The sequence below is a fragment of the Haematobia irritans genome, chromosome 2 (assembly GCF_050003625.1).
Source record: "Haematobia irritans isolate KBUSLIRL chromosome 2, ASM5000362v1, whole genome shotgun sequence".
In the NCBI taxonomy this organism is placed as follows: domain Eukaryota; kingdom Metazoa; phylum Arthropoda; class Insecta; order Diptera; family Muscidae; genus Haematobia; species Haematobia irritans.
The window spans coordinates 33,288,499-33,302,178 of NC_134398.1; the positions used below are offsets into that span (position 1 = coordinate 33,288,499).

Sequence of the window (13,680 nt, forward strand, 5' to 3'; positions counted from 1 at the left end):
TACCATGTTTTTATGTAAAATCCCCAAAAAATCGTCCAAACAAAGTATCTTTATGTAAACATAATCATAACGTTAGGCGGTATGCGAAACATTTTTCGACGGGGTACAAATACATTAATACTGTCAGCAAAAAATCCTATTTATCGGCAAAGAAATAGATCAGATTTTAATTTTCCCCGTTAGCCGCTAGTCACGGTGTCCCGTTGAGAATTTTTGGCTCCCCATAATAAAAACAAGTATTCGCCTTTCGCTATGGTTGTGTTTACATATGAACAAAGCATACATAAAAGGTTAGCTCCGTTCGCGCGATTCAATATTTTAATATTTACCATTACGACAAAATATGTTCAAAACGAAAAGTGATATAATGGACAATACACATAAGAGTTGATTTGTACCAATTAATATCACATCAGAAGTTTATTTCTTGGTAAAATTAATCATTTTCTAATACTCTGTATGATTCTATCCACTAAAGTTATGAAGCGTTTGGCAACACCGAAAAGCACTCTGTGTGCAAAATAAAGCCTTCACCTGATTTGCGATGCCACACCTTGAACATAAATTTCATTTGAAATCTTGAGAATGTGCGAACACACAAATATAATACGCACGATTTCAAATCGTTTCAATTACTCGACGATATGTGGAAACCAGAACAGGCCTGACAACTTTACATACAACAAATTAATACTCTGGCATCTCTGCCTTATAGTGGCCAGAGAGAATGAAAAAACTCTTGTCTTTTTATTCTCTCTGTTGTGGCAATTGAGAAGGTTTCATATTATATACGATCTCTTTGTGTTGGCATTGGCCTTTTGTACCTTAATTTTGTACATTATGTACATTTTTTTATTTATTAAGTCTATAGATACAAAAATCCTTACAGACTAAAATATACAAACAATACATTGCATATATATTATTGTTATGTATGCAATGTATTGTTTGAAAATGATAGTTTGGGTACTATTAATGAAAATATAGCACAGAACTAATTGCTTTCCTCTGTTAATGCCCAAATACAATGAAGTGTCTACAGAATTGGGAAAATACCCAAAAATATTTGAGTTATTTTGTTTCTTATTCGATCTTGTTTGTTTAAATATAGAACATTATATAACCAAAAATATCTAAATTTTTTCGTGGTCTTCAAACCCTGGTGCTAGGTGCAGTTGCTCCATAAGTATGTTCACATTCACAACTAGTTTAAATATTTTACATTTCTCCAAGCAATTGGCAGACGCTGTTTGACTTTTTTTGTTAAAATTAGTTCAATTTCAAATTTGTTTCTTTTCGTAATTAGCAATATAGATATGGACAATATATTCTCTGTTCAAACTATCAGCTGAAAGTGTTTTACGCATCAATAAAGCAATAAGTTCTTTCATTCAATCTATAAAATTAAAATGGTAATCCCAGCGAAAGGCAACAGTCGCGATACTAAACTATAAAATCAGTGTAGATATTTTGAAATTAATTAATTTGTAATATTCACTTCGTGTTTTCAAATTACTTTTCTTCTACACATAGGACCCATTGTTTTTCCCCAACTTTTATCAACATTGCCATGACAACTTATGTTTTTATTTTCCCTTACACTTTTAGCCGATTTCCATCTTGTATTGGAGTTTGCAGAAACACAAGTTTTTGAAAGTCATAACATTCCATTAAGTAAAAATTTTAATTATAATTTAATAAATTTTTTTATATCAAATTATGTAAAAAAATGTTTAATTGGTGACATCGTTAAATTATTCTGTACCACATGCCATGTGTCTCGTACTATTTCCTCTGATGTACAGTACATATGGACATGTGCCATCACTGTTGTTAAAGTGTATCATCAATAGTGCATACGTTGCTACTAAGCTCTCAGTCGGTAACTATCTGTCTATGGAAGTGCAAGTTAAAGTGAAGTGAAATGGAAGAAAAAATAAAAGAAAATAATTTGCAATCAATTTTGAAAAATCTTCATGGAGAAAAATTTATATCAATTTTAGAAGGTAAGTATGTGGAAAATAGTGAAACCGGCAAATCACATAATTATCAAAATTTTACAAATACAACATGTACATTAATTCTATCGAATTTTGTTTAAGTGATATGATTTCTATGTAAAGCTTGTAGCTATGTGTTTGCGAGCGTCATGTAGGTACAGAACAACAGAAAACAACACAAAGTCTTCTAATGCGCGATGTGTTTGAGTAAATGTTTTTAAAAAACTAAACTATTTATTGTGAACCGAAATAATTATAGAATAATTATACAATTTATGCAAGTGTTACGAAGTAGAAGCATTTTATTAACTAGTTTGGGAGAAAAACAATATACTCATTAATTATATCGAATTTTGTTCATGTGCTTTGATTTCTATGCAAAGTTGGTATATACCATATATATATGTGTGTGTGTGTTTTTGAGCGTCATGCAAGTGCAGCACAGCAACAACTAACAAAAATGTTTTTTGTACGCTGGTATTCAAGCAGAACATAACTGTAGCGAAAAAGAGAATAGCAATAGCAAGACGAGTGGCCAGAAAAAACAATCGTGTTTAGCAATAGTGAAATGTATTAGCTTAAGTATATTCCTCATTTAGTTGCCTATGATCAAAGCAGTCATTGAATGTTGAAAAAAAGGGTTGAATTATAGAGATGCCACATTTTTTGATTATCGCATTCGATCGGTATTTACACAAATCTTTGCATTGCAAATAATATTTATATGAAATAGGAAAATGGAAAACATTTTTAATAAAAACGGATATAGTGAACATTTAGATTTAGGCATTTTAGTTGCTTCTTGAAATAATTTATTTAAACATTATTTAACTTTTTAAATATGTGTTTAAATTTACATTTGTTCATTATCTTAATATAGAACATTCAATCAATGAAGAAAGCTTGAAATTTATTACAAAAAGCCATTTGGATGTTATAATTCCGCGAAGCCGTTACGGAGAGCAAATTATTTTCGAATATCATTTGAAAATTTGGCAACAGCAGCAGTTTGCATCAGATAATCCCAGCGTTTCACATAACAACTCCATATTTGAGCTGCCCATACCCAAAACTAGTGTAAGCGAGGTAAGTTTTACAAATTATTATTGCCCCATTATTATATATTATCTATCTGAACATGAAGTTCAATAGTAGTGAAAAATTAATATTTCAAAACTATTTGTAGAATTTTTATTAAATAAAAAAAATAATTTGGGCGCTTTTTATAGAGCATGTTATAGGTTAAAAAAAACATTAAAAAAAGTAATCTTATTTATACCAAAATAATAATAAAATTTAACTAAAAACAAAGAATTTTTTGCAATAAAAATAAATTAAATTTAATGTAATGTTAGCTACGGAAGTTTTGTTTTGTGCAGGTAGAATTTACTAATATTAAAAACATACACAACATATTTCTAGGTTTCTGTTTTGCAAATTTTAAGTGAATCTCTGAATGGAAAATACATAATGGAATATTATGCAAATAAAAACGCCTTAAATAGCAAATATCGCCGAATTTTATCAAATTGTATTACCGAATACCTATTGGAAAATAATGTGAAAACTTCACCACAAATGTTTGATTCATTCGCTAATGAAATTTCTACAATATTCCCTAATGAAAGTAAAGTAAGTTTGACTTGAAATAGTTTTTGTTAGGATTCTTGTTTTTGTATTTTTATGGTTTAACCAGCATTTTTCACTTATACTAGGACATATATTTTATAAAAAAGGCGGGAAGAAAACCTGCTGGATGTTTATATAGCAAATATCACAACTCCATTGGGAAACTAAGAAAGGAAGGTTTGTGGGCTGCTTCCACGTCCGTCGAAACAGTTATGGAAATTCAAGATGAGCCAGTCGTTAATTCTGGTATAGGTATTAGGATATTTACATCTTTTTGGAAGTAGACATGGTTATTCCCTCTGATTGCATAGTACTTATTTGTTCTAAAATTTTACGGTGTTATAATTATGTAAGTAGCTATTTCCAATATATCGCATATTGAAAATAGGTTTTTACGTTTTTTTTAGCACTTTTAATATCAAAACAAATAGCTGCAGGCAATGAGAAGGTTAATTTATGTGACTTTGTAATAAATTAATGTGGACCCTATCTTAAGTTAAAAAAGTAAAGACAAAAATTCGCCAGTGATGTAATTGTTTATCATTACTATGGATAGTTATACTGTAAGATCGGTAATTTGTACTCAGCCTTTGCGGGAGCGGCGGGGAGCTAATCCCGGGACATAGCGACATTCGGGGTAACGATACCTCCCCTATTTTTCGCAAAGAGCTAAGATTACAAATGTAGTTGGCAAATAAACGTTAGTTTTTCTAACACTCCTGAAAATGAGTTGTCTTTGACTCAATTTTTTTTATGGCGAAAAATTTGCTTTTACTTTTTAATTTGTTTTATGTTCTGCATTATTTTTTACAATGGGCGCAAAGACTGCTTCAAAATAGATTATTTCATTAAAAGAAATATTTGACTTCAAATTTCAGAAAATAACGATGTAATATATAAAGAATGGCTTAAGTACAATGTAGAGCCATTTGATGAAATTTTAGAAAAATGGAGTGCAACTTTTCATATTAGGCAAAAATGTATTCGGGAGATTTGCACATTGAATGATCTATTGGAAGAGTGGCCGCTTTTCAAACAATCGTTTGGTTACAAACTGGTATAATTTAGAAACTATTGACATAAATGGAGCTATTTCTTATATAAAAATACATTACTTATAGATTGTTGCCGACTTTACCACAAAATATCCAGGAAAAGAAAATTTGTTGTTCGAAAAATGGGAGTCATTTTCAAAATCTATTTCAAAACTAATGGAGCAGAAAATTTCAAATGCTGACAAAATCGAACTCTTAAATAAATTGAGTGGTTCAGATATAAGTTCTGGTATATAAATTTCCATATTGCATAAATTTTCTCAAGATATTACAATATTTATTTTTCTATATAGTTTATTAGCAGAAACATTTTTTTGATTATTCACAAAATTTTTTTTTCTGATTCAGTCACGAAATTAATTGATCCAATTAATTTTTTAATTGAAATGTCTTCAATTACGAAAATGATAGTATCGATCACAGTTTTAATTGGACATAGAAAAATTTCTTGATTAAAAAATTAATTGATTTTATTAGCAAAGTTCAATTAATTTTTTAATTGATTCAATTAAAATTTAATTGATGTTGACAAAACTGTATTATTTTTTTAATTAAAAAAGGTAACTATTTTCAATTACTTTCTGAATTGGCTTAGAGTTTTTATTGGGAATAACAATTGATTGTTTGAAAACCATTTTTAGTTAAAAATTAAAAGCGATATTTTTTCTGTGTATTAATGACACAGAAAAAAAGATCTCCAAAATAAGGCCAATTAAGAAAATGATTGTATCTTTAAAATGTTAATTATACCAAATAACATTTTATTTAAATATTTAATTAAAATAATTAAATATTTCCAATAAGAAGAATAATTGAAGTATTTTCATACTTTTAGTTTCCTTAAGGAAACTAAGGAAAAATACTTATAAATAAATATTTATATTGATAAATAATAGGTACTGATTGTCTCAATTAAGAAATGTGAACCAATAAATAATACTATCATTTTCACGATTTAAGAAACTTTAATTAAAAAATTAATTGGAGAAATTCAAGTTTTTAATTTCGATTTTTTCGGGTTTCAGAAAATCGAGCACTGATAATATTGAATCTTATACATGAAGTATTGAAGCCAAGCACACGAATTTGCACAATAGATATTGAAACGAAGAAAAGAAACTTCCACAAAACAACAGTTGCCGATTCGAGAAATGCTTTTTTGCTCTGGGCCCCTACAATAACAGAATTACAGTCTCAAATAAAATTAAAAATTGACAGATTGTTTGAAAATCGAGAAACGCTACAACCGATTGTATGTGGAATTGGAAAATCCAGCGAAGAGTTCTCAGATGTATTTATTTTTTACGCAAATATTTTCTACAAGCTAAATAATATTATACAAGCCATTGACGTAGGATTTAAAATATTTCAAATTTTAGATTTGAAATATCCCCATGATTGTCAAACAGTTTGGCGTTTTATTCAATGTTATTTTTATGAAATACCCCTTAAAAATAATGAAAAAGATAACATATTAATAACAGTGTTGAATGATATTAAGAATTTCTAGGTATTTTGAGTATAAATCATATATCAGTACAAAATACATATATTAAAAAAAATCTTTGACTTATTTATATTTCTCCAAAATCCAAAACTATAAAAATGAATTTGAACTGTTTTGTTTGTAATGAAAAATTTGATGACTGTAAAAAGTTATTTTGTCACTTGAAACATTTACATCATCTCTTATCCAATCAAGCATATGAGTGTGGATTTCCAAAATGTACACAAAAATTTGATTGTTTTAAAAACTTTTCAAAACATATGGTAAACGAAGTCTTTAAATGTAGTACAAAAAATGCCACAAGTTCAGAAAATATCCATGAAAAACTCATCGAGCCACAGAGGTCAATATTGCGCTCTTCTGAATTTCTGTCTGTTTATTCCCAAAATGAAAGACACGATTCTTATTCGCCTCCAAACACAAATTATTTTTCTGAGAACACTGCAGAATGTGTCTCTCATTCTCATTTGGCTTTCACAGAAAGTTCCTTTACTTTGACTCTTAGAAATTATGCAAACCCACATTTTTCTAGAAAGCAGGCAAAAGATATTCAGAATAATATTAAGTATAATATTACACATCCTATTAAAAATGAAATAATGAAAGTTTTGAAAGGTCTGCGGTCGGAATCTTTGGATAATACAGAGAGCTATCTTAGTCGTATTGCTTCTTTTTGCGACAAGCCTTTTGATACAATTGATTCTGAATACAAATTTATACAAAAATTAAAAAAAATGAATTTATATGAAAGCCCAAAACTAGTCTCTATAAACAACACCATTGCGAACTTGCAACTAAAACATTTTACTTCACAAGATGTAGTACAAAACAAAGGTGTAATATTTCCAATAAAATTTCAAATGAAGAAGTTTTTTGAGCTCGACGGTGTATTGGAAGGTTTCGAAGAAAATATTAAGAATTTTAATGACAACAACAATCTTAAAAATTTTTGTTGTGGTAAGCTTTGGAAAGATAAGATTCGACATGTAAGAGGAAAAGATTTATATATTCCATACTTATTATATTTCGATGACTTCGAAATCAATAATCCTTTGGGGTCACATTCTTCAAGCCTATTGGCCATATACTACTCATTTCCCTCCGCTCCAATTCCATTAAAATTTAAGCTAGACAATATATTTATTGCGGCATTATTTAAGTCAGTGGACGTAAAAAACCTCGGTAATGAAAAGTGCTTCTATAAGCTCATTGAAACTTTAAATGAAATAGAGAGTAATGGAATTTTGATAGAAAAAGGTGGAATAAAAAGAAAGGTTTTTCTTTGTTTGGGACTAGTTGTGGGAGACAATTTGCTCTTAATAATGTTCTAGGTTTTTCACGCTCATTTTCAGCGAACTACTTTTGTAGATTTTGTACGATGAATAAAAAAGAGAGTCAAGTTGCTTCAGAAGAAGATTATTTCAAGAAAAGGAACATTGGTAGTTACACACTTCATGCTAGTGATCCACAAAAGGCAGGAATTCGTGAAGTTTCTATTTTTAATAAAATATCAAAATTTCATGTTATTGAAAATTTTTATGCGGATTTACTTCACGATATTTTTGAAGGTGTCCTAAAATATGACATGCCCCAAATTATTTTAGGTTTGATAAAAGAAAATGCTTTTGATTTGGACTTACTAAATATTCGTAAAGAATTTTTTGATTACGGAGAAACAGAAAATGGCAATAAGTCTCCTCGAATCAGTGAAAAGAATCTTCTTTCATCAAACTTAAAAATGTCAGCTCGTGAAATGCTCACTTTCGTACATTTTTTTCCTGTCATGGTTGGTGATTTAGTTGACACCGACAGCAAAGTCTGGAATTTTCTAATGAACTTAGTAGAATTGGTAGATATTCTGCTTCAGCCGAGTTTTTCAAATCTAGACATAATAAATCTAAAAGCTCACATTAAGTTCCATAACACAGAATATTGCAAAATCTTTTCCGACACGCTCAAGCCAAAACACCATTTCCTTATCCACTATTGCCAGTTAATAGAGCAATCAGGCCCGCTTAAATTTTTATGGACATTTGGCTTTGAGTCTAAGCATAGACAGTTGAAGACATACACTAAAAATATAATGTCTAGAAAAAATGTTCAATTGTCATTGGCAATAAAATTTTGTTTTTCTTTTGCGGATTTCATTGTAAATTTCAAATATGATACCATTCAACTAAGTCCTCCAATATACTGTTCTCCAAATTCTCAATTTTATGATCAACTAAAAAGCCACATAGCAACAACTGAATTGGACGCTATAGAATGTTATCAAAACTTCACACGATATGGAACGGTGTATAAAAAAGGGTTTGTTATATATAATTATAATCCCAGATTTTGCGCCTTTATAATATCTGAAATTTTTATTCTGAATGGGAAGATTTCAATGCTTTGTAAACAAATTAAAGTTTTATATTACGAAAGACATTATTTATCGTATTTCATTGAACCTGAGACTGATCAATTTATTATTTTAGAAGCAGAAGACATAGTCTCTCCTCCAATTCACATGACAATTTTAAATGGAAAATACTTACTTAGACCAAAGCCTCTTTATTAGTAGTTACATTCAACAGCTGAATGATAAAATAGTTTCAAGTGACAAAATAATTTATCTTCATGTATTTTGTATAGAAATCGTTATATTATTAATACCAAACATTTATATGTTTTCATGAAATTGTATGTCCCATTATTTTAACGTTGTCCTTATTCTTTATTTTTATTCACTTACAATTTCGCTATGTTTTAATCTTTAATGTGAACTTGTGGTTAATAGTCTAGAAGACTATAAAATTTGATTTTCCTTTCTAATCTAGTATATATTCAAAATTATTTTTCTTTTTTATTTTGTTCAAATTATTATAATATATAATAAAATTTATAAAACGTAAAAATATTCATTATTTTTTAATGTTTCCTAAACATTTTTCATTTCTCAAAAAATACAAATTGTTTGTTAGTTTTCCAGCTTAAATTAAACATATATTTTTCCATCTCACAGGATATCCTCAAACGAGAAATGGTTTACTGTTTGGGTTTTACTTTCAGATATGTTACAAAAATATCTTCTCATCTGACGGCCAGTGACTTGAAGAGCTGATAATCAAATGCATGATTTGAATTTTAATATTTAAAAATTATTAAAATTTATGTACATAAAATAAAAAAGTTAAGACGTTTGTATATATTCCAATTATAAGAAACCAAAAATATAATAAAATTGCATAATTTAACAATTGTTTTTTAAAATAAAATTTTAATTTAATTTAAGTTTTACATAATTTCCTAAAAATGAAAAAGCATAGAATTCTTAAAATAAATATAAATTTAAAGCATAATTACATTAATGTTTGTCTACAATTCTATAAAAGAACCTTATAAAAATAAAGATTTAATTGAACTCTATGAAGAGACAAAAATGCATATTTATTACAAACAGGCTGGGTGGTAGAAAAAATTTACTATACGGTAGTACATCGATTTTGATATTTGAACTTAATATGAGCAAATGTTCTACCTATTGCTATTACCAAAAGTATTTCTGAGAGTACAATTGGACTTTTATCTAATATGTTCTTATTGAATTTGTAAACTCCGTACCATGATATATTAACTCATTCACGAGTAAATACTATTCCATGTAATTACATGTTTACCTCCATATTAGAAAATGTACACTTTATGTGAGTTCAAGTTATTTCAATTATTATTAAAAAATTCTTTCTCACAAGCAAAAAATATTAAAACGTACTATTAATTTACTTGATCTCAGTAATGATAGTACCTACAGAGATTGCATTGTAATTCAAGTAGTAAAAACTTTTTACTCCTACATAAGGCAAATATACTCAGATTTGTGTACCAAGTGTACTAAACACCATTAAAAATAGTATTAACAACATGCAAATATAAACTTATTTTCGATAAAGAACTAATCAAGTGAAAGTAAATGTCAACTTAACGTCGTGTATTCTTTACTCTACCTACCTACAACTCATATTTGTTACAAGTTCGAAAGTATAACAGTTGGTACTTTAGTTTGTTCCAACAAATAAAATTTGAACTATATTGCTGTTACATGCATTCGTTGACTGTTTTTTTTTAACTTACCTTTGATGTAAATGTACTCATGAATTCCAACCAGGTATTGTAGTAAAATACTGTTTAACTAACTGTTAGTACAATTTCTTTCTTAAATTGAAATAACTTTATGAACTTGCTGTTGGTACCAATTTCTTTGGCGACATACGAAGTTCAATTTTCTCACAGGTAAGTTCATTTTAACTCGTGGCGGGGTTCATTCTTCTCTGAGTGTATCATATGTGAATCAGTATCGTCAGTCAAAAGGTATTCTATACACCATCGGCATATTAGATCCAGTACCAAATTTCTTGCAATTTTACCACAGCTCTAATACATATTTGATTTTTGTAAATGAAAATGTATTGCTGTGCTTCGTATTAGCAATTTCCCAAAAGTAAATTTATTAAATACTTTATGATGCATACAGAGATATATTAGTGCAGTAAGTCGTTTGTTTGAATTTGCAATTTGTTTGAATTTTATGAACACTTGCTTGCTTACAGATTACATTACACATAAACATTAAATGAAATAATATGGTCTTAATGTATGAATTTAAATCCTATGTAATTTTGGATAAATATTCCAAAAGTAATATCGCTCAATTTTGTTCGAAATAACCTTCTGTATTAATGTTGGAATATAATCAAGTATTTTGCTTTAAAAAAAAAAAAAACAAACAAAATAAACTAAATAGATAGAGAGACGGAAGGACGGAAAGCATGGGCTCAGCAGGTAATTCTGAGTTTATACTGAATAAAAAAAAAAATCCCATGGAAAATTCCTTATCCTTGAAATAGGGAAGAGATGTTTGCTTATTATAGAAGGCTCATTTCTCTTACATACAAAAAAATATTTTTTGTCTTCAAGCACGAAATTATTTGATCCAATTAATTTTTAATTGAAATGTCTGCAATCACAGAAATAATAGTATCAAAGGCCGAATCGTATGTACCCTCCACCATATATTGCGTAGAAACTTCTACTAAATACTCTCATCCACAATCGAATTACTTGGGTTGCGATAACACTTACCGATGGCAAGGTATCTTAAAACTTCGTAACACCGTCTTCTAAATTGTGAGTTAGCCCATACGGGGTATATATTAAACAAAAAAAAAAACGGCCGATTAAATACGTATATAATTCGGTTTGACAAAATTTTCTATAGAAATAAAAAGTTGACAAAATTTTCTATAGATATAAAATTTTGATAAAATTTACTATAGAAATAAAACTTTAACAAAATTTTCTATAGAACTAAAATGTTGACATAATTTTCTATAGAAATAAAATTTTAACAAAATTTTCTATAGAAATAAAATGTTGACATAATTTTCTATAGAAATAAAATGTTGACACAATTTTCTATAGAAATAAAATTTTGACAAAATTTTCTATAGAAGTAAAATGTTGACAAAATTTTTCAATAGAAATAAAATTTTGACAAAATTTTCTATAGAAATAAAATGTTGACAAAATTTTCTATAGAAATAAATTTTTTACAAAATTTTCTATAGAAATAAATTTTTGACATAGAAATAAAATTTTGACAAAATTTACTCTAGAAATAAAATTTTGACAAAATTTTCTAAAGAAATAAAATTTTGACAAAATTTACTATAGAAATAAAATTTTTACAAAATTTTCTATAGAAATCAAAGGTTGACAAAATTTTCTATAGAAATCAAAGGTTGACAAAATTTTCTATATAAATCAAATTTTGACAAAATTTTTCAATAGAAATAAAATTTTGACAAAATTTTCTATAGAAATAAAACTTTGACATAATTTTCAATAGAAATAAAATTTTGACAAACTTATCTATAGAAATAAAATAAAAATTTTTCAATAGAAATAAAATTTGGCAAAATTTTCTATAGAAATAAAATTTTGGTAGATTATTTTTGGCTCGAGTGGCAACCATGATTATGAATCGATATGGACCAATTTTTGTGTGATTGGGGATCGGCTATATACAACTATAGACCGATATGGACCAATTTTGGCATGGTTGTTAGCGGTCATATACCAGCGCAATGTACCAGATTTCAACCGAATCGGATGAATTTGGCTCCTCCAAGAGGTTCCGGAGGTCAAATCTGGGGATCGATTTATATGATTATGAACCGATATGAACACGGTGGCTCCCTGTTGAAGACCATATACTGACACCAGGTACCAAATTTCAACCAGATCGGATGAATTTTGCTCCTCCAAGAGGCTCCGGAGGTCAAATCTGGAGATCAGTTTATATGGGGGCTATATATAATTATGGGCCGATATGGCCCATAATTATATAAAGGTGGTCCAATATGCCAAGTTTCAAGTCGATAGCTTGTTTCGTTCGGAAGTTAGCGTCATTTCAACAGACAGACGGAAGGACGGACAGGCTTAGATCGATTCAGAATTTCACCGCAACCCAGAATATATATACTTTATGGGGTCTTAGAACAATATTTCGATGTGTTACAAACGGAATTTCAATGTATAATTAATTGCAAGCCAATAAAAAAATTAATTGATCCAATTAAAAAATTGATTAATCCAATTAAAAAATTAACTGTTACTATTAATTTGTGTGATTCATGTTTGTTCCAATTAAAAAAGTTGTTGAATCAATTAAATTTTTATTTGAATATTTTTTAAAACTCAATTAAGATTTTGGTTGGAAAAACTCTCGTGAATTTTTTTTCAGAGTTATGTGAATGTGCTTTGTTTTGAGTTGGGTGAATGTGCTTTAGAATGGGAATTTTTACTGTAAGCAATTTTATTTTTTTTTTTAGTATAATAATCGTTCTTAGATTCAATAATTTTTTGTAGCGTGACCCTAAGGATAAAACATATTAAGAAATTGAAGAAATGTCTCAAGACTTTGTATTTGCTTTTTTACCTATTTTTTTTACTTTCTGTTTTGTCATAGAAATCAAAGTCAACATTTTATTTTTTTTTTTAAATTGTGTCAAAATTTTATTTCTATAGAAAATTTTGTCAAAATTTTATTTCTATAGAAAATTTTGTAAAAATTCTATTCTATAGGAAAAGTTGTCAAAATTGTATCTCTAGAGAAAAATTTGGCAAAATTTTATTTCTAGAGAAAATTTTGGCAAAATTTTATTTCTATTTAAAATTTTGTCAAAATTTTATTTCTATAGCAAATGTTGTCAAATTTTTATTCCTATAGAAAATCAAAATGTTATTTCTATATAAAATTTTGTTAAAATTTTATTTCCATAGCATTTTTGTCAAAATTTTATTTCTGTAGAAAATAATTTTATTTCTGTAGAAAATTTTGACACATTTTTATTTCTATAGAAAACTTTGTTAACATTTTTTTTTTCTGTAGAAAATTTTGTCGTAATTTTATTTCTATAGAAAATTTTGTCATAATTTTATTTCT

At 28.0% G+C, this 13,680-nt stretch overlaps 1 protein-coding gene across 4 annotated transcripts; it reads left to right on the forward strand.

The window, feature by feature from the left end:
• The first annotated feature begins 1,862 nt into the window (after positions 1-1,862).
• On the forward strand, positions 1,863-9,602 carry LOC142223889 (uncharacterized). Of its 4 annotated transcripts, none has more exons than XM_075293720.1 (3): positions 1,863-2,006; positions 2,881-3,086; positions 9,199-9,602. In XM_075293720.1, exons 1-3 carry the CDS (start codon positions 1,925-1,927, stop codon positions 9,295-9,297), a joined length of 387 nt encoding a protein of 128 aa, XP_075149835.1. In that variant the 5' UTR covers positions 1,863-1,924; the 3' UTR covers positions 9,298-9,602. The 4 variants fall into 4 exon arrangements, with proteins under 4 accessions (XP_075149835.1, XP_075149836.1, XP_075149837.1 ...); XM_075293721.1 differs by having other exon boundaries at positions 9,246-9,602; XM_075293722.1 differs by lacking the exon at positions 9,199-9,602 and adding an exon at positions 5,710-8,880.
• The last annotated feature ends 4,078 nt before the right edge of the window (positions 9,603-13,680 follow it).